The sequence below is a fragment of the Schistocerca americana genome, chromosome 4 (genome assembly GCF_021461395.2).
Source record: "Schistocerca americana isolate TAMUIC-IGC-003095 chromosome 4, iqSchAmer2.1, whole genome shotgun sequence".
NCBI lineage: Eukaryota > Metazoa > Arthropoda > Insecta > Orthoptera > Acrididae > Schistocerca > Schistocerca americana.
In genome coordinates, this window is record NC_060122.1 from 825706120 (window position 1) to 825731609 (window position 25490).

At 40.7% G+C, this 25490-nt stretch overlaps 1 protein-coding gene across 1 annotated transcript in view; it reads right to left on the reverse strand.

Moving 5' to 3' along the window:
- LOC124612662 (non-homologous end-joining factor 1-like) overlaps positions 1 to 25490 on the reverse strand; it is a 146824-nt gene that overhangs the window by 49368 nt on the left and 71966 nt on the right. The window contains exon 4 of the mRNA XM_047140984.1: positions 2298 to 2451. Coding sequence (XP_046996940.1) covers positions 2298 to 2451 — 154 coding nt within the window. The remainder of the gene's footprint in view (positions 1 to 2297; positions 2452 to 25490) is intronic.

Below are 25490 nucleotides of genomic sequence, written 5' to 3' on the forward strand. Positions count from 1 at the left end.
TATCTGACTTATCACAGATCTGAGATTTGAAATAGTGGAGAGTGGTGTACATCAAAGTGTCAGCATGTAATTCCTCATGGCAAAGATGAACTTAAACATTTTCTACCCCAATAAATTTGAGAACCTTGTGCTATTGTAATCAATGAATTGGAAGGAAAGGAAATGCAGTTACCTTTGAGTAAGAGTATCATAATAATGATATACCCTAACCAAACAGGATTGAATAGGATTGGGGAGAAGAGAAGTTTGTGGCACAACTTGACCAGAAGAAGGGATCGGTTGGTAGGACATGTTCTGAGGCATCAAGGGATCACCAATTTAGTATTGGAGGGCAGCATGGAGGGTAAAAATCGTAGAGGGAGACCAAAAGATGAATACACTAAGCAGATTCAGAAGGATGTAGGTTGCAGTAGGTACTGGGAGATGAAGAAGCTTGCACAGGATAGAGTAGCATGGAGAGCTGCATCAAACCAGTCTCAGGACTGAAGACAACAACAACAACAACAACAACAACCAAACAGGGCAAATATCTCTCTGTGAAAATGAAACAATGTACCTGAAAAGTAATTAGATGGCAGTAAAAGGTAAATCCAATACTAATAAAGCAATAAAATATGTAATGAGAAATTCATTTACTATATTATAGCATGCCGTGAACAACTGAATGGTTGACTAGACATACATCAGTATTTTAAATGAAGTTTGTTAAGCGTGAAATGACACTGTTAAAGAGAGAGACTGACTTTCATCCAAGCAGGTTGAATTATGTGATAAATATTTTCCTAAGGTGAGAATGCAAAGGGGGAGCTAAGCTCTCAAATTACGAAACATGAAAGATTATATAAAGAATGATGAGGCACGACATATGTCAAAAAAGAACTGGTAAATGTGATGATGATTTCTGTAATAACACAGAGAGGTAATTAAAGGCAATGCAGATGATGCGTGTGAAGTTTATCTTGGAAAACCAAGTATTCAGTAATTAAATGGAACACAAGGAAAGAAATATTCTCCTACATGTTTTATTGCTTGAGGAAATTAAGCACAAATAATAATAATAATAATCATAGTGTGAAAGTTAAATCTATTTTTACTTAGCTGACATTATGAGATGTTTGTAATTATTCAAGTAAGATGAGATGCACAAAATGTTTAATCTCGCTGGTGGGAAGCTGTGTTGTAACACATATATATGAATGAAATGAGGAATAACATGTTCCACTTCTAACCACTCAGTCCTATGAAAGATGTTCATGGAACCCATAAATGATGTTTAGGTAACTGACAAGTGTGGAACATCCCACAGTGCACATTCTGGTATGCCATATATGCAGATGGCACATAAAAGATGTCATCTCAGAACATCGACAAGGTGCTACAGTGAGCTAGCATCTCCATCTGCTGTGGAGAGCTACTTATGCTTTGGCATTGAAGCTCAACGGTAATTTGGAGGTCATGGAGAAAAGGGCATGGGCGTTAATGCTGGAGCAACTGAAGATTTTACATGAGAACTGTCATTCTGAAATGTCATTTCAGTACTTGAATACATCTTGTGATCTATTTTGAGCTACAGGTTAAAGAGAGATGTTTTCACCCAAATAGTTAATGAAGATGTACAGTGGAAAGATTGTGTTTATAATATAGAAAAGTTGTCACAAAAGTTACTATCATTTTAGTACCTTGAATAGGTAAAAAGTATTTTTCAGCATCCCACCCCTATGAATGATGTAGTCCATCAGTAAGCGAACATGTAACAGTCTGACATCACTGCATAGCAGGTCCATTAAAGTGAATAACATCAAGAACAGCAACCACAAGATATTTATAAGGTAAAAGTTGGCACACCCATCATCAGGGTGTCAGAACGTGTATGGAGTGGAACATATCATACCAAAGTCCCACTTGTTCCACTTCAAGTGCCACAGTCCTATCCTGTGTGCTAGCTACATCTCCCTTCCAGCTGTAAGCCCCTCCCTTCCCTCCAACCTCACCCTTCCACCCCTCTTTCTTTCTCCTGAAAATCCAGCACCTAGACTTTACAGTGAATTACTGACTTTGGTCTGTCCATTATTTATAAAGAAAGAGAAACAAGAATGACAAATGATGAATAGCTTATTACCATATGAAGAGACTAGTCATTCCCCTTGCCACCAAATTTAGAGGAAACATTACAAGCAGCATGAAATTGGAAATAATGAAGAAAACAACAATGATATTAATACTTATGGATAAATAAAATAAATAATGTTCTTTGAATTTTTAATGGATGGCATAGAATGAAGAAGTTTGTTGCTTACATTTTTGTGGCATGAGAAAGTTTCATTGATTTCCAGAGCTGAATTATGTCCTCTGTGATCACTTCTGCTGGAGGCCCTTTGACATTCCCATGGTCTTTTGTCAGACATTGTTTTTCAAATTCCTCCTTCTTAAATGGTTCAGTTTCAACACTTTCTGTAACACAAATAATTACAGACTCAAGAAAAATGCATGCTAAAATGAGAAGATTATAACTCATACCATAACAATCACGAACAATGTCATTACCGTAACAATGAAAGAAATAGTTGCATAAGCATTTCTGGATTTTAGTCATCTTTAAATTCCAAACATTGCTAAACATGTTGTTTAAATAAACTCACAGGATAAACTTACATGCTGTCAAATGTTTGTTAAGCGATAGCACACTGTTATAGGCCTGTGAGGTCTCTGCTTTTCCTAAAACTAAACTACCAGAAACAAATAATTAATAGTATTGTGAAAAAGGTGAGGAAAACCTTGAATGGCTGCTATCGAAAAGTGTGAGCAGAAAATATAGCCCTCTCTCTCTGTCAGTGCTTTCGCATTACATTGTATGTTTCATCTGCAGTGTAGCAGGTGGGCCGAGGTGTGGGAGACCATTGTCACTTTCTGCAGTTTCACGGCATAATGACAAAGTTCAGAGATATCTGCCTTCCCAAATTGCTGAAAGCATTTGTAGTGACAACGATTGTCAGTTACTTATCTGCTGCTGTGTTTACATGTGCTGTTCAAGAACTTGCACTCCAGATACTGGGTTTTTATTTGTTCTGCGTGTACAGTGCGGCGCTCCATAGCACGATGATCTTCTTGGAAATTATAGACAGTTCTTGTCAAATTCTTCTCTAGTAGTGCTAACTAATGAACAACGTTTTTTTTATTGCTTAATATACATTTATACTTTCCTGATTCATTGGTGTACATATTTTGTATGATTTGCTGAGTATCTCCAACACACAATTACAGTTGTTCGACAGCTAACATTTAGTTGCACCGACATTAGTGGCCCAAACATGATCTCTGTCTACATATTCAATCTATGTAGCCAGAAGAACCAGGGCTAACTTTCAAGAGACAATAAAGATTTTTTTGTGAAATGCAAGATGCACAAGCCATCCCTCATTATGATTCACACCGGGAGAAGCAAGCTTATGCTACACCCGAACTACAATAGATTTGAACGAATTTGCCTTAGTGGTCAGCCAGCTTGACCGTCATTACACACCTTAAGTCTAAGATGTAATAACAGCACCTCCTGAATGAGACTCCCACAACAAAATCAAGGCTGAATTAATTTGCAGGGTTTCCACGTCACAAGAAAAGCATATGCGACAAGCCCTAACACAATAAAATATCAGTGACAGAAAATCGTCACAATATCTCTGGCACTTACACAGTAGACCTAGTGATTAGCTCCTGACCATCTGGCTATTGTAAAGGCAGAATTCAATTCTATGCTCAGATAAGATATTATTCACCCTTCTAGCAGTCCGTGGTCATCACCTCTTCAACTGATACCCACGAAGTGTTGCACAGGGTGCCCATGTGGTGATTATTGTGCACTTTATGTGAGAACAGACCCTGATAGATACCCAGTAACCCTTTTAAGGGGTTACAGCTATGCCCTGTGTGGTGCGACTGTGTTTAGTGTGCTAGACTGCACAAATTCCTGTGACAGATGATAATCATTATCACACCATTTAGGTTGTTAGAAAGCATTTGCATCATGACATTTGGCCTACGCAATGCTGCACAGTCTCGGCAAAGGTTTATTGACCCAGAGCAGCAAGGATTGTTCATTCTGTTTTGCCTACTTAGATGACATCTTCGTCTTTTCAGCTGCTGCAAATCAGCACCACCAACACTTCATGGAATTCTTTAAACACAGAGCAAGGTATGGTATTAAATACTGCTAAGTGTGTGTGTGTGTGTGTGTGTGTGTGTGTCCACCCAGAGATTACCTATCTGCTTTCGTCAGTAGGGTCACTACTGTTTCATGATACAGCAGAAGCCATAATGAAGATTTCATGGCCCAAAACCATCAGGGAACTATATCATTTCCTAGAAATGCTAAACTTTTACTGATGTCATCTTCCACAATCAGCCAAGTTGCAAGAACAACTGACTGCAGCACTGTCCGATCTAAAACCAAGGGAAATTCTCTTATACAATGGATAGATGCAATAAGCCATGACTCTGAAGCAGCAAGGTGAAGCATAGCAAATGCCACACTCCTGGCAAACCCTGCATTGGATGCACATCTTGCATTGATTGCGGATACTAGTCAGACTGCTATCAGCGCAGCAGTAACAGTAGACAGTGGTCAGCATCTACTCACCTTATTTTCATGCAAGCTCTCACCTTTGCAGCAAAAATAGAGTGCTTACATTCATGAAATTCTTGCTGTTTATGAGTGGATCAAGTACTTTTGCCCCCACCGACACTCAAGAAAATGAAAATTGGCCGAAATGGTGTAATGGTTAGTCTGGACGTCGTGTCACTTTTTACGATACTGCCAGTACCAGACAAGCTGGATCTTTTCGTCCAACAGTTTTCACCTGGAATCGTCATGTTGTTCCTTCATGTTCTAATGACAATGTACTTCTTGTACCGCGATGAATATTATGAAATAACAGATGGCATGGTGATGGGCTCATCAATGTCTCCTGCAGTTGCAAATTTCTTCATGGAGCACTTTGAGGAGCAGGCTCTGAAGTCTGTGGTGTTGTGTCCATCTTGTTTCCTAAGATATGTCAATGAAACCTTCCTGATATGGCCACAAAGTGAAAATACACTGCAAAAAGTTCATGGATCACATGAACGGTGTCCATCCCAACATTAAATTCACCTTCGAAATGGAGGAGGACGGCAAGCTACCGTTCTTGGATGTTTTAGTTGAGTGGAAGGCAGGAGGCTGACTTGGTCATTCAGTGCATACAAAACTGATGCACACTGTTCGATATCTGAATGCTGATAGTTTTCACCACCCTGTACACAAGAAAGTGGTCCTGAAGACATTAATACACAGAGCAAAAGTTATTTCTGATGGCGACCACCTGCCTGAATCACAGCACTTGAGACACATGTTTACAGAGAATGGTTATAGGAACGCACTTTTAGGTGCCCCAAAGAAGGATACGTTGTGAATCGGCACAAGAAGCAAAGCCAGCAGCTTTCCTGTCTTACTGTGGGACAACGAGCAGCAAGTTAACATGTGTACTGCAAAGACATGGACTGTGACCAGTGTTCTGGCCCGTCCCCAAGATACGAGATATGCTGCACCCTGTTAAAAATGACACAGCTCTTTGTGTATATGGTGGCCCTTGCAAGTGCAGCAGTGTCTCTATAGGCTGAACAAATCGCACAGTTGCAGAGCGTTGTACCGAGCACAAGAGACATATTAAAGAAAGGGAGCTTGACAAGTAGGTCATAGCTGAGCACTGCCTGTAAAATTGACACAAAATACAGTTTGAGAATACAAGAGTCTTGGCTCATGTATCATCATACTGGGATTCTGTTATAAAAGAGGCGCCTGAGATTAGAATGAACAGCAACAATTTGAACAGGGACAAGGGATACACAGTGATTAGGGCATGAAAACGGGCTTCGGATGTCAAAAGGGAGCAATGGTGGATGCTTAACACTTGTAGGGAAGCAGGAGTGGCACTTCCAATCGTGGCACAGGCCCCTCGTGCCACCTGATGCCACTCGGTCCTGTGACGGGATGCAGCTGCTACGAGCTGCCCAACTCACCTTCAGCGCAATGTCGGTTTATTCCCTGTGATTGGCGCCAGTGGCCGTAATCGTGGCTATACAAGCAGAAAATTGTGTCAGTCCTGGAAGTCGGCTGTTTTACTCATGACGACAACGGTGGAGATAGCCACTGAAAGCTTGACAATTTTATTCGCATTGACGCGGCTTGTAAACCAAGAAGATTTTATTCAGGGATGATATTAATTACCTTTCTTTACCCCCCTTCCTCGCCCTCCCCAACATTTATGCGACATCACTAACAAACTTGGGATCACAATATCAATGAGTATTTAGCTTCACTTTGAAATGTATTTATGTGCTTGATGCATTAAAGTACTTCTGTACTTAATGACTAACAGATGTACTTAACATCTTTTATTACTTAACCTCCCCTATAAAAGACATATGAAACCCAACCATTGTTCATGAAAGGATATGAAAGGTAAGAAAATCCTACTTAAAGAATATACAAATTACTCTTCATGTACTCAAATAGAGCTTATAATTGTTATTTAATAATGTATCTTCTTATACTTGAATTTCTTAATACTTTTATGATGTAAGCTAGGACAGTTAAGAGAGGCACGTAAATTACAGATAACAGGATAGCTTAAGAGGAAGAAACTGCTCAATGGAAAACTATATATGAAGTAATGAAGCAATTATCCTGGAACCCGCCAGTCGTCAATCCGCCTAATTCGCAAAGGTAGCAGATTCTCCTGAGGTTTTATGCAGCTGACCAAAGAAAGTTAAATGCTTATACCCACTCCTTTTGCCTCTGTTTACTTACCTAAAAACAGTATTCATATTCTATTATCTGTTAACATTATTCATTTCAAGGCAAGACCTCTTGTCTTTTCTATTACTAATGATGGTGCAAACCCACATAAAGGTTGCCTAACATATCGCTGGCACTTATAATATTTACTTCCAATTACATTGAAATTAAAACCAATTTAAGCAGTAACACTTTAGTGTCTGCGATAAAATTTGTGCAATGTCCAGCTTATGCTTAATTGCTGAAACAGCAATTACATTTAACATTAGACTTCTGTCACAGCAGACAAGAACAGATGAACACTTAATAACATTAACTGTGATATGTAAATATGTAAATTTTCTCTATTATAATTCTTCTCATTTACCAATAAACAAAGAAAAAAATTTAAATTAACTTTGTCAAATAATTATAGTAACAAAAATGTATAAAACTTTAAAATCAATTCACAAAATAAACAAGATTTCTTTTCCGTTATAATAAAGATTATGACTTAACACATCTGCAATGATTCTATGTGCACTCCACTGAAGACCATACAACCACCACAGGTATTCGGACTGTAAATACATCTTAAATCTTTATCTCCCCTTAATACGTCAAACAATACAATTCTCATTGCTGGATACACTATAGGAGGAGGAGGAGATTAGTGTTTAATGTCCCGTCAACAACGAGGTCATTAGAGACGGAGCAGAAGCTCAGATTAGGGAAGGATTGGAATGGAAATCGGCCATGCCCTTTCAAAGGAACCATCCCAGTATTTGCCTCAAATGATTTAGGGAAATCACGGAAAACCTAAATCAGGATGGCCGGAGACGGGTTTGAACTGTCGTCCTCCAGAATGCGAGTCCAGTGTGCTAACAACTGCGCCACCCCGCTTGGTCCGATACACTATAGCTATATAATACAGGTTGCAAGATATAGTACAGAGTCATCCACTAATAAACCTTGTTCTATCAATAAGCAGTAATGAGTTGTTAATTTACATAATATGTATTTGTAGGTTAATAACCCATCCACATACTCTTTCATTATCCTATTCTTGGGGCCGTGAAATTTCAGACTAGTCTTCACTTTTAGTTCTATTTCCCAGAGATACACTACAGTCAAGGCTGAGATTTTTAGAAAACTCATTACAGCTGAAAGGTTCTCTTAAATATTCAACTGAATTTTTACACTTACTACAATTAAATACGAATTTAGTATAGCAACGAATATCTTTACTAGTATGTCTGCCTTCTCAACAAGTGGGAAAATCAAAAATCATTTCTTCACTAAATACTTCTTACAACACAAATATTTTTCATACTGGGTTTATAATAGTCATAGACTTTAGTCAGCTCACTAGGACACAAAAATTCTATTTTAAATTGAGTTTCAAACTGACACAAAGTTTTAAACTTATGCTGGTATTTGGCATTCCAATTTATCGTTTCCTCTTGTAAATGTGTAAGAATAAAGTTAATTTTAGTTGTACAAGAATAAAGTTAATTTTAGTTGTACCTCCCCAGCCTTTGTTTAACACTTCCCTAAATTGTTTTAAAAATGCAAAGGGATGTACAAGTACCATCTGATTTGAACTTCATAAATTCCTTCCAGTGTATTACAATGTTGTCCAAAGAATTGGTGATAGCACTAGTGAATTAAAGTTTCTCATGTACCTAAGATTGATCTACTTCTCGATGTTCCACCAAACCAGTTGAAGCATTTGGTGTACAAACTACTTCACCAAAATTTTTATTCAGCTCAAATACCTCTACTGGCTTTGCGTACTTGAGATTTGATTGCTTTTTATTTCCTGAGTTGAAGATTCCTCTAGTTTAGTTTGCAACATCTTAGGTAACTTTACCAAATTCACTTCTATACAGGAAATTTTAATTCTTGAAGAGTCTACTTTCGTAGCTAAGTTCTCTGCTTGTGTTTTTAAATTTGTAATTCCATTCAACAATTCTCGTTTTGTGTCTCTAACACTATTTTTTGATTTGTCCAAGTGCTCTGCTTCAGCTTCAGAACTATTTGATAACTCCTTCAATTTTTTTCAAAATATCCGACATTCTGTTATCCATTTTTCGAGTGGTTTTCTAATACAATAACACTATCAGTAACAGCTCACCTAGCCAGGCACGCCACACATTGCCACTGTGTCGTGTGTGGGTGATGCGATGTCTCTCGTAGCCACTGTGCAGGGGTCACTTAGTCAGCTGTCAGCCACTGTCCTGGATGCATGGCCACACTGCTATCATGTTGCCTGGTTGTTGCAAATATAATCACATAGATCGCTGCTACAGATATAGGCATAGAAGTACTGCTACAGATGTAGGAATCTTCCATTTGTAGACGTACTGTTTCTTTACTCTCGAATCGATGCTTAATTCAATGTGTAAGTTGTTGTTGTTAATCTGGTTGTTAAGGTCAACTAATCTCATTTATGCATTATATTGCGTTAATTCACACTTGTTTGGTTTTTTGATCAGGTCACCAAATACATATTTCTTGTGGGCGACATTACAGCCTGTGTTTGCCTAAGTATCTTCACTTTTACTTCAGCTGCTCCATGCAACTTCTTCTTCTTCTTGCGTTACGGCCTCTGTAGGACCACGGGTAGCCCCTTTGTAGACTGCATTTTCCTCTTCTTCTCCCAGAACCTCTTCATTCTTTCTCTTCTGCTCTCCTTCTGAGATCTTCAGTTTCCGTTTCTCCTGTCGGCTCCACTGGTGACACTCTAATCTTTTCCTGTATTCTTCTCTGTCATTGATCTCCGGCATATTGGTCGGTGTATATTTGTTCCTCCAATTTTCGTTTCCTTCGACCATGATCCTCAATTCCAACCAGTCCTTCCGAAGTTCAACAACCCATTTGGTTCCTGTCTTTCCCCTTGTCCTCCTTGTTGTTTCCCACACTCTTCCTCATTCTGTCCATACTCATACTAACTACATGTCCAGCAAACCTTGCCCTTTTGAGTCCGATTTCCCCGGATATTGTTCTCATGTTCCGGAACAATTCTTCCTTAGGTCTTCGCATCCACCTGTCTCCACGCAACTTCACATATTTCTCCATTATTTCTTGGAAATTCCTTTTCGTATCTTATAAGCTCTCTTACTCCAACACCTTATCTGTGTCCTCTCACAGTCATCAAATGTGAATTGCAATAAAAGGTTTGCTAGTTCTGGGTTGAAACTAAGTTCTCACTTCTCGACTGGTCTGTCATCGAGATGATGTTCACTGAACGTATACGGTCACCTTATCATGTTTTCGTGATACAGTGGACCTACTGTGCAGTGCCACTAATGCTCATATCTACACCAACTCACTACGAAATGACATAACGGCTCTTTTAAAGAACTTGTATGTATTTGATGGTTCTCATATTTAGCATTTACAACATTAGGTGACAAGATTCCTTACTCAGAACAACACATCTGAAGTGAAGCTCAGAACAACACCCAAGAGTGTGACATTTCTCCACAGCTTCCTATCAGCTGCTTCTGGGTGTTTACACTGTCAAAACAGGTGCTTCCTCTGTGCCTTCCAAAACCCTGCCAAGCCGCAATGCCAGAGTATAACCGCCACCTCCTATGCAGGTAGAGACTCTTGACAGCATTGCGCCTTGCCTATGTCCTGCGCTCAATGCTTCTTGCGTCCTCTCTGCACAAATCTAAATCGAAGCATGCACTGTGAAAATTCTCTACACGCTAACAACCTAAGCAATATTTTACATAATATCTCTCATCTGACTGCCACGAGGTGGTGAAACAGCCTGTTACACAAGTGCGACTTACCATGAATGTTACATAGGATGATACTTTTCTTGCAATTATGGTCAGTTCTTGTCAAATTCTTCTCTAGCACTACCTAGTCACAAGTACTATCAAGTATTTTTCTGCATTTATTGGTTAAGAAATGTTTATTTGTTCTGGTATACTGGAGTACATATTTTGTACGACTGGCTGAGTATGTCGAACACACAACTGTAGCTGTTCGGATGGCTACCACCTAGCTGCGTCGACAAATTTATCGAGCTGCAAAAGATTGATAAGGCTAGCAATTTTCATATGCAAGCTGTTTAATACTGAAGTATTGTACTAGAATTTGTCATCCCAAATAAAAACTGAGCCTAAATCAGATAATGTGTTTGAGGAGTCAGGTTATTAGTCTCTCTCACAAAAAACTTGAGAAATGTGGACAGCCTTTGACGAGTAGCACTCTTCAATTGATATCAGCTAACACAAATCGTGCAAACAGTGATCTAAGCCCAATGAATGTCAGAATTGTGTAACCTAATGCCAATAGTGGCCTAAATGCAGACCTGGAAAGTTTGCTGGTCAAAGCGCTTGAGATCTAATCAGGTTAACTTAAAGAAGGGTATTCAAAGAGAGGTGGCTGAGGTGTAATGAACTTTTTCATCTTCAACACGTAACTTAAAAAATAAGAAACTGAAAACAATTCAAAAAAGGTAGAAACTGATTGCAACAGACATCATGAAACTATTTAGACAATGAAGCAGAATGAATTTTAATCCAGAGATATTAACACTTGCATCGTACAAATTATTAGGATTCCTTTCCATTCCATTCAAATATGGAGTGCAAGAAGAATGATTATTTGAATGCCTCTCACATGCAGTAATTATTCTAATCTTATCCTCACAACCCCTATGTGAGCAATACATAGGGGGTTGTACGGTATTCTCTGTCATTATTTAAAGCCGGTTCTTGAAATGTTGTTAACAGACTTTCTTAGAATAGTTTATGTCTATCTTCAGGAGTCTTCCAGTTTAGATCCCTCAGTACCTTTGTGACACTTCAATTTCACATTTCTGAACATTTAAAGCAAGTTGCCAATCTCTGCATCTCTTTGAAATCTTAGCAAGATGTGACTGAATATTCATACAACAATGAAAACTATCAATATGCGGCAACATAATTTAACTGGATAGATAAAAAATCTACTCACGATTCGGCGGCAGAACATTTGCATAAACAATGTTATAATTATGCAAGCTTTCAGAGCCAGTGGCTCCTTCTTTAGGCAGAAGGGAAAGGAAGAGGGGTGAAGGAAAAGGACTAGCGAGGCCTAGGAAAAGGTGTGGATTTCAGAAAAGTCACCCAGAACTGGAGGCCAGGGGAGACTTACTGCACGGGATGAGAAGGAAAGACTGATTGATGGGGACAGCACCAGACAAGATCTGAAAGCCTAAGAGCTTAAAGGTGGAATACAGGGTACTTTAAGCTCTCAAGTTTTCAAATGTTGTCAAGAGCAGTCCCCCACAATCAGTCTCTCTTTCTCATCCCATTGGGTAAGACTCTACTGACATGCAATTCTGGGTGGCTTTTCTAAAATCTGCCCCCTTTCCTAAACATCTCTAGTCCTTTTTCTTCACCCCACTTCCTCCCCCTTCACCCCTCTTCCTTCCCCTTCAACCCTTCTGTCACAAGAAGGAGCCACTGGCTCCAAAAGCTTGCACACTTATTATTATTATTATTATTATTTTTTATTTTTTATTTTTTTTATTTTTTTTACGTGTGTGTTCTGCCACCACTTGGTGAGTGGATTTTTGAATATTTATGCAGCTTCTTTTGGACAGTAATTCATTAAAGATAAATGCATCATCTGTAAAAAGTGGGAGGTTACTGCAAGGTCACCAATATATAACATGAACTGCTGGGTTCCAACACACTTCCCTAGGGCACACCTGAAGTTACATTGTGTATGACAATGACCCCTCATCCAAAATAACATGATGCATTCTTCCAACCAAAAGGTCCTCAATCCAGTCACAAATTTCCCTCGACACCCTATGTGATTGTGCTTTTGACAGTTAAGCGTAATCAAAAAAACACTACATCCATCCTGTTGCCTTGGCCCAAAGCCTTCAGTATGTCATGTGAGAAAACTGAAAGTTGGGTTTCACATGGTCGATGTTTTCGGTATCCATGCAGGTTGGCATTGAGGTGATCATTCTGTTCAAGATACCTCATTATGTATGAACTAATCAGTGTCAACGATATCATACTGTGCTTTTGGGGATCATGTCTACTGGTCTTCTTGTAGACAGGTATGACCTTTGCTTTTTTCCAAGAATTGGGCACAGTTTTTTGTTCAAGGGATCTACGATATAGTTACAATAGGGTCTAACTCAGCCACAAATTCAGTATAGAATCTCATAGGGATTCCACTGGGCTCTGGAGTTTTGTTCAAGTTCACTAATTTCAGCTGTTTCTCAAAACCACCGATACTAATACTTCTTTCATTCATCTTTTCAGTGGCACAAGGATTAAATTGGGGCAATTCTCCTGGGTTTTCCTTTGTAAAGGAACATTTGAAAACAGAGTTATGAATTTCAGCTTTCGCTTTGCTACAATCAATTTCAGTTCCTGTCTCATTCACCAGGGAATAGACACTAATTTTGGTCAACTAACAGCCTTTACACATGACAGAATTTATTTGGGTTCTATGAAGATCACCTGAGAATACTCTGCTACGGTAGTCACTAAAGACATCATGCACTGATCTCTTGACAGCCAAACGTGTTTCATTCCACATCTCACTATCTATAGACCTACGCTTTGTTTTACACTTATTATGCAGTAATCTCAATTTCTTTAGAAGTTTCCTTACAGTGAATGTATACCATGAAGGTACCCTCCCATTATGAACTGTTATACTGGGTTCATATCTATCCATTGCACGGTCAACTATTCTTTTAAACTTGATCCATAGTCTACAATCAGTGAAACCTATTTCTGCAGACATAATAGCCACGGGTGCAGTGTTAAAATAGTGTTACTATTTACTTCTTGCTTTAATATACACAAGTATCCTTTGTGAAAACCTTTATTTCTGTTTACATTAGCATTATATGTGTGCCACAACTGATACTGTACTTAACTGCCATATTCGGAGTTGTTCCCAACTACAGAAAATGTATTTGAAGCCACTCTCTGTGCTGACACAGAACAGAAATAGCATCAAGAGAACCAGATCACCAGCTGTTCTTTGTTAGTGGGAGTCCTTTGGCAGATTCCAGAACGTGCTATAGCTGTTTGCAAGTGAGTTACACAAAAAGTAACTTAACTCATGCAACAACTATTATTCATTTATGTTAACCAGACCTGACCACATCAACTGGTTTGTTGTACACTTTGCAATAAACAGGCACATGGTTGCCATTTGATGACGGAAAAAGTGTGTGTGTGTGTGTGTGTGTGTGTGTGTGTGTGTGTGTGTGTGTGCATGCAAGTTCACGTATGCGTATGTGGTCGTTTGTTAAGAGAAGCAAGATGGAGCTTGCCTTCACGTATTATGTAATCTTTTCTTGCATTTGAGGGATGATCATCCGAAAAGCAACATGAATTCCTTTCTGTGTGTGATGGGCTAGTAGTTTGATCTCTACATGCTTCTGCATAGTCAAGTCCTATTAATAGTGACAACCACATATGTTCGATATAAATGTGCAATAACTGCTCACAGATCAGATGGCAGGTGGTAGCACTAGCACTGGAGAATATATAAAGAACGTTTGGGGGGGGGATGCGGAAAACAGTGCAGTTGCAGTTTTAATGCAGAATCGGAGCAATCTGATGCCAAACAGGACACAATCATTGGCTACTGGGCCAAGTGTGGAAGCATTTCCAAAACAGCTAAAGACATAAACTGTTCTCGCACTGCTGTGGTTAAAGTATACAGTGCGTGGCAAAATGGCACTATCCAAAATCAGTGTGAGGCAACTGTGATGCAGCACGGTCCATGGATGACAGGAGTGAACAACAGATGCAGAGATGTGTACAAGCAAAAAGACATGCAACCACTGAGCAACTAACTGCCCAGATGAGCCAAGGCACTAGCAGCAGTGTCTCCTCAATGACCATTCAGCAATTGCTGCTGCATATGGGCCTCCTCAGCAGGTGGCTGGTTCATTTATTCATGCTGACTGGAGTTCATTGGTGACAAAGTCAGGAATTTGCATGACAATACTGCAACTGGATGTCCACTGCGTGGTGACAAGTGGCCTTACCAGATGAATCACATTGCTCCCCCGGACACATAGCATTTTGGTGTAACGTCTGAAACCATACACTCTACAACAACCATTGGAAGGGTCAAAGACGTATGTCAAGGTGCATACTCAGTCCTCCGAGCACTCAAGGTGCATACTCAGTCCTCCGAGCACTCAGAAGTTAAATGTGTGTGTGTGTGTGTGTGTGTCTACACACATATTGTTTTTATCACTCTGTGACCCAAAAGAAATTAGTTATTTAAGATTTTGTGTTTCCTTGTGTTCCTAGTTAGAATGCAAATGGTGACAAGCAAGGGTAGTATTTTCATGTGGTCTGGATCCTGAGGATTTACTGCCATCAGTTCGACTGTGTAGACTATTTCAATCGCTCACCTAACAGCAGCGGCTTAATGCAGCTGTGCTGAAACTGTTGTTGGGTATGTTGAAGCACGCTCTGCCACTGATTGCTCAGTCACTACAGCCCACCCCACCCCCAACCCCCCCCCCCCCCCCCCCCCTATCCCTCCTGCTTGGATGAATCCACAGACAACTGGAATGCTAACGAGAAGCGGCTTCAACAACGTTTTGTGGCATTCCACGTGGTTGATAGGGAGGTTTGTAAGACTCCCTTCTTATCCTGGGCACCTCTTGTATATGTAACTTACGGCACCAGTTAGCGCCTCTGCAAGAACCGGCGTTGCTTTCCTTTGGTGATATGTGTTGTTTGCTGTCCACCTATCGCAAAAAGTGTATGCATTTGGTTGCTGTATGTTGAATTCTACCAATGTCACAAACAGCCACAGCAGTCACATCTAGATTGGGCACTGAGCTTCATGGCCATAGTAGTAAATGTCGCTTTGTCACAGTTAAGTCTCAAGAGCCATATGCAGAGACCATGGTCCAGGACACAATACCCCCGATAAAGAGGAGCGTCAATATGCCCTTTAGTTGAGGACCCTATGTTAGGAGAAGTTTACAGTATTGCACAGTCAACTGAGGTTTCTTACAGCACAAGCCGCCAGTTATAGACTTGGAGATGTTGCTGTTATTGACTATGGGCAATCCTGGCACATGGAGCCTAGCGTGCTAGAGGAAGAGGAGAAGACGGCCACAGTACAAACACGCTTGCTGGGCTGCTGCAGGCAAACACTTTGTTAGCAGCAGGAACACTGAATGCTCCTTCCTTCACATCCCTCTTCTTTCGTGCAGCATGAGCATACGGCCTGATCCGGGCAGTGGATCACATGCCATAACTGTAAGAATAAAGGTCACATAACCAGTCTTATATCAATCTCTAATACCTCCGGCGTCCTTGCAGGAATCAATGGACGTCGATATTCACGCTGTTTCGTTTTTGTGTTCACTGTTTCTGAAGGTCAGAACAAACTTTTTACTGAAGTGTGGGTGATGAACTAACCAGTCAACACAGAATCTGCCTTATCCCTATTTAACTCACAAACTTACACCGGGCTCATGTCCCCATGGTTGGCATGCGTCAAGTGTCAACTGGTAAGCTATAACAAATAGAGTACTACTCTTAGCCAGTTCACCACTGACACAGTTTACAAGTCAATTGTGCACTCTGTTATGTAGTTGGTGGTCAATGACGTGAGAACTGAAAATTGATTTGGGTTGATCGACTTCGCTGTTTTAATTTTTCTATCACAGATGCGGTGCATCTGATGTTAGACCAGATTCCTCGTGTTCTGAGTTTTCTGATCTGTTGGTCTCAGGGTTAGGTTGTGGAAACAGTTTCACAGTACACATCACCCTCATTTTTATTTTCTTTAGCTGAGGCCGGTGTCAGTTGCTTTACACAACCAGGTCACGACAGAGCTGGAATGCTTAAAGCAGGTGGGAGTGATTCAACTGATTTCCTCGCGAGGATGGGCTACGCCCTTAGCGATTGTAAAGAAACCGTCCAATCAGCTTCAGGTCCATGGAAACTACAAGGTCACTATACATGCACAAGGTAGTCATGGACACTTACCTCCTACCTCGCCCAGAGGAGCTGCTCACTAGGTTGGCTTTTTTTTTTTTTTCCCCAAATACAAACTTGGCTGAAGCCTACTTACAGCTTCCATTGAACGAGACATCAAAAAATTACTTGTGCTCAATAGGCCTTATAGCCTCTATTGTATCTGTGGCTCATGTTTGGGTTGGTAGTGCACCAGCAATCTATCAACATTTTCTAGAACAGGTCACGGTGGTTGTTCCCCAGAAAATTAACTATCTTGATGGTACTGTTGTGACATGTGCTTCCATGTAGAATAATCTACGTAAGCTTAATTCATTCTTTGTTTACTGTTCTGCAAGCCTCAAATGTAAACTTGCGAGTATCACTTATTTTAACTGTCCACTGTTTATTTGGGTCATGAAATTTCCTAGCAAGGTATGCCCCCATGTAACAGCACTTTGCCGTCATTATGGCTTTTCCCCATTGATCTAATCTATGAGAACTTCATGCATTCCTTGGCGAAATGTCACAAGTTTATTTCCAGACCACACCCTGTGTTTGTTACTTCAGAAAAGTCCTCCTCCTTTTTGGTTTACAGCCTGTGAGGTCAAAGATAGTATTCGTTCTGTGCTACATCTTGCAATGCTTCAACCTGGCATGCATCTGGTCCCGGCCACGAACACATCTGAGTACGGGGGTGGAAGCAGTCCTACCCATTACCATTCTGATGGCTCTAAACAGCCAACTGACTTCGCATCAAAAACATTCAACTCGGCTCGACAACAATATTAACCTCAGGTGGAAAAGGTATGGAGAAAGAAGCTCTTACTATAACCTATGCAGGAAAAAAAATTCATGTTTATTTGCATGGTGCAAAATTTCATTTAGTTACCACCCATAAGCCTTTTGTTTCCCTGTTTAGCCTGTTGGGCACCTTTGGTCTTCAGCAATGTGCTCTGTTCTTGTCACGATACAATTACAAGGTCCTTAGCGTTACAATTATGAGATCCATTTTCATCCCACATCACAATGTGGGAATGTGGATTTTTCATCCACGGTTCCTCATGGGCCCAGACCACTTGTTTAACCAAGAGGAACTGCTTTGTTTACAATTGCATATGGAGGCAAGACACACAGTGGATGGTTTTCCCATCACAAGTTCCCGTATTGCCTCTGTTGTGGCAATGGATCCAGTGCTCCAGCAGGTCATGCACATGGTGCAACAGTGGCGACTCATTGTCAGATAGGCTGGGTTTCAGACCCGCTTCAGAATTATTAAGTATTGAGCCACCATCTCTCCCTCTCAGATGGCATTGTTCTCTTGTAGACAGATGAGTTTACTCACCACATCGTGATTCCAGCAGCTCTGTGGTGAGAGGTCCTCCATTTATTGCATCAGTGACACTTGGGGATCACTTGCAAGACACTGTTCGTGTGCCACCATGTTTTTTGACCGGACCTCAATCGCAAGATGGAACACTTTTTGTTGCAACCAGCTGTAACCAGGGTTAACAATGGGAATAAGTCCACATACATTTTGCTGGTCCTATTTGGACACTTTCTGGTTGTTGGCAACTGATGCTTTTTCTTGTTTTCCTTATGCCATTTGTTGTCCATTTGGGACAGCAGATGCAACTGCCAAAGCCCTATCGAAGATATTTGACATCAATGGCTTGCCTTGCACTTTGGTTTCAGACAATGGTTCTCAATTTGTGGCTCAATCTTTCAAGGACTTCTGTAACGACAATGGCATTCACCATGTCACAGCACCTCCTTTCAAGCCACATTTGAACACCCTGTCCGGACATTTGAGACACGGACACGTTAGTACATGGCGGACTTTCCCACTGAGGAGGCTCTCATATTTTTCTTAAGCTCTTGCAGAATGATGCTAACTGGGGCCTAGAGTCCCACTGAGCTCCCGCACAGCCATCAACTGCTGATGCTCCTCAACCTCTTGCTGCCGAGTGGACATCCGCCCACAAGTAGTGGTTTCGTTGAAGTTTACACCTGTCTGGGCCAGGAGTTCTGGACAGTACCTTCAACCTCACTGGATCCCAGTGGTAATCCACAGCCAGTGCAATGTCTGTGTCTTTGTGGTTTGCATTAACGATTAGCTGTGGTACATCACAAGAACAAGTTGTGTCCTACGGTGCAGGCTGGGAGCCTGACGCCGACTGTTCACTTGCTGCCACCTGTTCGTCCTTCGCCCCAGTTTCCTATCATTCACATTTGCTTCCTGCAACTCGTGTTGGCTCTTCCCCCCTGCAATGAGGCTGCACGGCCAGCAGCGGAGTTTGCAGCCAGTCGCCTTCTCCAGTATCTCTCCTCACCAGTCTGCTGTCATTGCTCCATGAGCAGGTGCCCTTTGTTGCTGATCTCAACGTAGAGATGGCCTCCCTTCTGTTGTCGGTCCCATCTACCGGGTGCCCACAACAATGGGGATGCACTTGCCCACTCATATTTGTCTGTACGCACTGGTCCCAGTGGACTGGGATCTCCTCGCATCTTCTGCTGCCACTACAGGCACCATGAATATCTTTGCAGACACAGCATCATGAACCAGTGATGCCTGTCCCCACCCCAGCAAGGAAGGAGAAGAGTTAGGCATAATCCGTATCAGTTCAGGCAGGGGGGTTACCTTCATAGTCTTGGATGTTATTGAGTTTAGCATATGTTAAAATTCAGGAGTAAGTAAGAAACATGTATTTTTTTGTTTTCTCCAAAAAAATTCCTGCCCCCAACATACAGGTCTACAAAGATGACACTGCGAACACCGTTTTGAAGATACAAATTTTGGAATTTTTTTTTTTAAATGCTGTATCTCTGTAACAGTTCTAGATATTTTGTTAGGATTTTTTTTATTTGAAAGATAATTGCTTTATGATTACAATGGTATCCTCCATTTGGACATATCTGTCCAAGTTCTTTTACTGTCGCCTTTTGAATTTTTTTAAAAATAATTTATAGATTTTTTTTTTTAAAATGCCAAGCCAGAAAAACTATATTTTTTCTGTTGATTAGTACTATGTAGTACTATATTCTCTGTAAAGGAGAGCTTCCACTTTTGAGTTAGACAGGTTTTATTTTAATTTTCTTTTTTAACTTTCAAGGGTAATGTATGTCTTTGCTGAAGTTGTTTCTTACTAATTTCTTTGTTACAATGTTTATTTCTATTGTCTTTGTTGCAGTTATTTCTTTTCACTTTCATTGTTGCAGATATTTCTTACACTTTGTTGTAGTTTCTGTTTGTAGCTGTACAGTGTTAATTTGTTTACTGAAAAGGCTTCTAAGAAATATGAGACCTTCCAGTGAGTTCTGTGTTTTCGTGAGGAATTTGCCAGTTGACACACTTGCAGTGTGTTTTGTGAAAAGGATTGTTTGCAATGTCTTCTGAATGGGGCCACAGGAGAGTGAAGTGTGCTGACTATTTGTGTATCCATAAAAAGAGTGATATATAAGACAAACAAAAAAACTGATTTTGTTCAGGTTGGGAATAAGAGTTCTCATTCAACGAATCTGTTTCAAAGTGAAGATGTTTCCAGTGATGAATTTTTGTGTTCTAAATGCTTTGACAGAATAACAACAACAATAGTATCTGAACAAGGTGAAGCCTCCCACGCAGATTTTGCATCAATAGAGGAACAATTAAATACCCTGAATCAGTCAACTACAGAGATAGGTATTAGTTCTGCTAAGAAACAGTTGTCAGTGACATCGAGTCCTAAGTTCTATGCATCAAGAAAGTGTAGAGAAATTACTAAAGCTATGGATGAATACACTACAGCAAAACTGACCACACTCTTCAATGTAGAAATTCCATCTTCAGAAGAAAATAAACCAAAGCACTCTTGCACCTCTTGCCAGGAATTTTTCACAAATATCAATTCAGCTGTTAAATATTGTACATCCTACAGTGAAAAGGTGCGAGTTTTAACTATTATTCCAGAGACATTTTCAAAGAAAACAATTTTGAACCATGTTCCATCAGTATCAAAGCATATGGTAGACAAATCAAGAAACGTGAGGCCTGTAAAAGGAGTCCTTGGAAGACCAGATCCCTAGTATGGTCATCCTGTAGAAGCAGCTCAAGTTCAAATAGTGCAGTCATTTTATCTGGAAGATAAATGGTACTGTTCTCGCCAGAGTGCCAACAAAAAAGACCCTATAACTGTAACAGTTGGAAGTCAAAAAGTTGTGAAAGTGAAGAGGTACCTGACTCGCAGTATTAAAGAAACTTTCGCAATTTATAAGAGCAACTATACAACTTTCACATATTGGAAGAACAAAATTTTATGCACTACGACCTAAGTGGGTAGTTCCACACCCACCTATAGATGTCTGTTTATGTGGGTACTTCATGCGAATTTTTAACTTTGTGTGGTAACTTTGAAGAACTTACTGGAGCACGTGACATATGACACCTCGGTTGGGCATCTGAAGTCATTAGTAGTCTGTGATGTAAAGCGAGAGACCTGTTTGTTTCAAGAATGTGGTGACTGCCCTGGAAAGGGAGGACTGTCTTTACAGGCACTTGGCCTGGAAGACGTAGCAGGTAAATCTGCAGAAATTACATATGCGACATGGGAGGAAAATAAACTAATTAAAATAACTATTGCCTCTGACAGTTTAATTGATAAACTTGGTAAATGGTCAGTGAAAGTAGTAACACATCAGCATCTGAAGAAACTCCAACAACAACACATTGCAGAAGTGAAAGGGTGTGTACAGGCTGAAGAACTATGTTTAGTGCTTCACTGTGACTTTGCTGAGAACTGGTCTGTAATTCTCCCACAAGAAGTACAAGGGTATCATTGGAGTAATGATCAGGTTTCAATTTTTACAGGAGTGACATATTTTCAAAACAAGACCACAAGTGTTGCACTTATGAGTCATGACACAGGACATGACTCAGCACACGCTTTGCCAGCAATATGCAAAATTCTTCAACTGCAAACAGGGGCAGAGAAGATAATCATTATTCCTGATGGTGCTCCTAGTCATTTTAAAAATCATTGCCAGCTGATTGAATTGAGTAAGTCACTTGTGTGAAGTGACTGGGTATACAGTGCTACTGGTCACGGGAAGGAGCCTTGTGATGGAGTAGGAGGCCTGCTAGAGCACCATGCTACAAAACATACGCTTCCCAGACCAAATATAACTGTGATTCAGAATGCTGAGGATTTTACGAGAGTCGTGAAATCTTACACATCCACAGCTCTCATTCTTTCGTCCAAAGAGGAAATCAAGAATTCCGTTAGCAGAAAAAAGAAGAATGGTCCAAACAACCTACTCCTGTGAAAGGATTCAGAAGGCACATTTTTGGACTCAAAAGTGATAGGCGAACTCATATTGCATGCACTTTATAGAGCAAGAAAGAAGAAATTCCATTCATTTGGCCAACATCTCAGAAACAGCAGGATAATATTCAGATTCACAACCTGAGAAGGACAATGTTTCTGGCGTATGTGTATGACTGTGATTGGTTGATTGTAGAGATTGTAGACACCAGCTATGAATTAAATGAAATTGTAGTGAACTTTATGCCACCACATGGACCAGCTGCTGGATATAGGTTTCCAGCTGATGGACACCAACAATGCCATCAGTGCTCACTTCCTGTTCACAATGTTTTGAAGATTGTAAGTGCTCCACTTCCAATTGGTTCAACAGGAAGGCATCACTCTATATCAAAGGAAGATACTGAAGCAGTGGAACACGTTTTTAGTTCATTGACTGGCTAGTTTCAGTACAAAACAGGGTGCACAGAAGTTGTGTAAGTCTTTGGACCTTTCACATACATTTTGGAACCATTTAAAATTCTTGAAAAATGAGTCTCCTACTCATCTTTCAAAACTAAAATTATGTTAAATAAGGCTAGGTTTTGATTTTTATGAGCCTGTTATGTGACAATGTGCTATAAAATTGGTTTTATGTATGGTTTTCAGGGATTGTAGAACAATATGGTACTAATCAACAGAAAAAAAAAAATCAAAATTTTATGGCTTGGCATTTTCTTTTTTTAAAAAAAAGGCCATAAATTATAAAAAAAAGTTCAGAACTCTGACATATAAATCCAACTGGAGGATATCTTTGTAATCATAAAGCAATTATCTTTAAAAAAGAAAAAATATATGATATGAATATAATATGGGAAACATTCCACGTGGGAAAAATATATCTAAAAACAAAGATGATGTGACTTACCAAACAAAAGCCCTGGCAGGTCAATAGACACACAAACAAACACAAACATACACACAAAATTCAAGCTTTCGCAACCAATGGTTGCTTCATCAGGAAAGAGGGAAGGAGAGGAAAAGACGAAAAGATGTGGGTTTTAAGGGAGAGGGTAAGGAGTCATTCCAATCCCGGGAGCAGAAAAACTTACCTTCGGGGGAAAAAAGGACAGGTATACACTTGCACCCACACACGTATCCATCCGCACATACACAGACACAAGCAGACATTTCCGCTCCCGGGATTGGAATGACTCCTTACCCTCTCCCTTAAAACCCACATCCTTTCGTCTTTCCCTCTCCTTCCCTCTTTCCTGATGAGGCAACAGTTTGTTGCGAAAGCTTGAATTTTGTGTGTATGTTTGTGTGTCTGTCGACCTGCCAGCACTTTCGTTTGGTAAGTCACATCATCTTTGTTTTTTTTATATATATATATATATATATATATATATATATATATATATATATATATATATATATATAATGGAAGGAAACATTCCACGTGGGAAAAATTATATATAAAAACAAAGATGAGGTGACTTACCGAACAAAAGCGCTGGCAGGTCGATAGACACACAAACAAACACAAACATACACACAAAATTCAAGCTTTCGCAACAAACTGTTGCCTTTCCTGATGAGGCAACAGTTTGTTGCGAAAGCTTGAATTTTGTGTGTATGTTTGTGTTTGTTTGTGTGTCTATCGACCTGCCAGCGCTTTTGTTTGATAATATATATATATATATAAAGATTCCACGTGGGAAAAATTTTATATAAAAACAAAGATGAGGTGACTTACCGAACGAAAGCGCTGGCAGGTCGATAGACACACAAACAAACACAAACATACACACAAAATTCAAGCTTTCGCAACAAACTGTTGCCTCATCAGGAAAGAGGGAAGGAGAGGGGAAGACGAAAGGAAGTGGGTTTTAAGCGAGAGGGTAAGGAGTCATTCCAATCCCGGGAGCGGAAAGACTTACCTTATGGGGAAAAAAGGACAGGTATACACTCGCACACACGCACATATCCATCCACACATACAGACACAAGCAGACATATTTAAAGACAAAGAGTTTGGGCAGAGATGTCAGTCGAGGCAGAAGTGTAGAGGCAAAGAAGTTGTTGAAAGACAGGTGAGGTATGGGTGGTGGCAACTTGAAATTAGCGGAGATTGAGGCCTGGCGGATGACGAGAAGAGAGGATATACTGAAGGGCAAGTTCCCATCTCCGGAGTTCGGATAGGTTGGTGTTGGTGGGAAGTATCCAGATAACCCGGACGGTGTAACACTGTGCTAAGATGTGCTGGCTGTGCACCAAGGCATGTTTGGCCACAGGGTGATCCTCATTACCAAAAAACATTGTCTGCCTGTGTCCATTCATGCGAATGGACAGTTTGTTGCTGGTCATTCCCACATAGAATGCATCACAGTGTAGGCAGGTCAGTTGATAAATCACGTGGGTGCTTTCACACGTGGCTCTGCCTTTGATCGTGTACACCTTCCGGGTTACAGGACTGGAGTAGGTGGTGGTGGGAGGGTGCATGGGACAGGTTTTGCATCGGGGGCGGTTACAAGGATAGGAGCCAGAGGGTAGGGAAGGTGGTTTGGGGATTTCATAGGGATGAACTAACAGGTTACGAAGGTTAGGTGGACGGCGGAAAGACACTCTTGGCGGAGTGGGGAGGATTTCATGAAGGATGGATCTCATTTCAGGGCAGGATTTGAGGAAGTCGTATCCCTGCTGGAGAGCCACATTCAGAGTCTGGTCCAGTCCCGGAAAGTATCCTGTCACAAGTGGGGCACTTTTGTGGTTCTTCTGTGGGGGATTCTGGGTTTGAGGGGACGAGGAAGTGGCTCTGGTTATTTGCTTCTGTACCAGGTTGGGAGGGTAGCTGCGGGATGCGAAAGCTGTTTTCAGGTTGTTGGTGTAATGATTCAGGGATTCCGGACTGGAGCAGATTCGTTTGCCACAAAGACCTAGGCTGTAGGGAAGGGACCGTTTGATGTGGAATGGGTGGCAGCTGTCATACTGGAGGTACTGTTGCTTGTTGGTGGGTTTGATGTGGACGGACGTGTGAAGTTGGCCATTGGACAGGTGGAGATCAACGTCAAGGAAAGTGGCATGGGATTTGGAGTAGGACCAGGTGAATCTGATGGAACCAAAGGAGTTGAGGTTGGAGAGGAAATTCTGGAGTTCTTCTTCACTGTGAGTCCAGATCATGAAGATGTCATCAATAAATCTGTACCAAACTTTGGGTTGGCAGACTTGGGTAACCAAGAAGGCCTCCTCTAGGCGACCCATGAATAGGTTGGCGTACGAGGGGGCCATCCTGGTACCCATGGCTGTTCCCTTTAATTGTTGGTATGTCTGGCCTTCAAAAGTGAAGAAGTTGTGGGTCAGGATGAAGCTGGCTAAGGTAATGAGGAAAGAGGTTTTAGGTAGGGTGGCAGGTGATCGGCGTGAAAG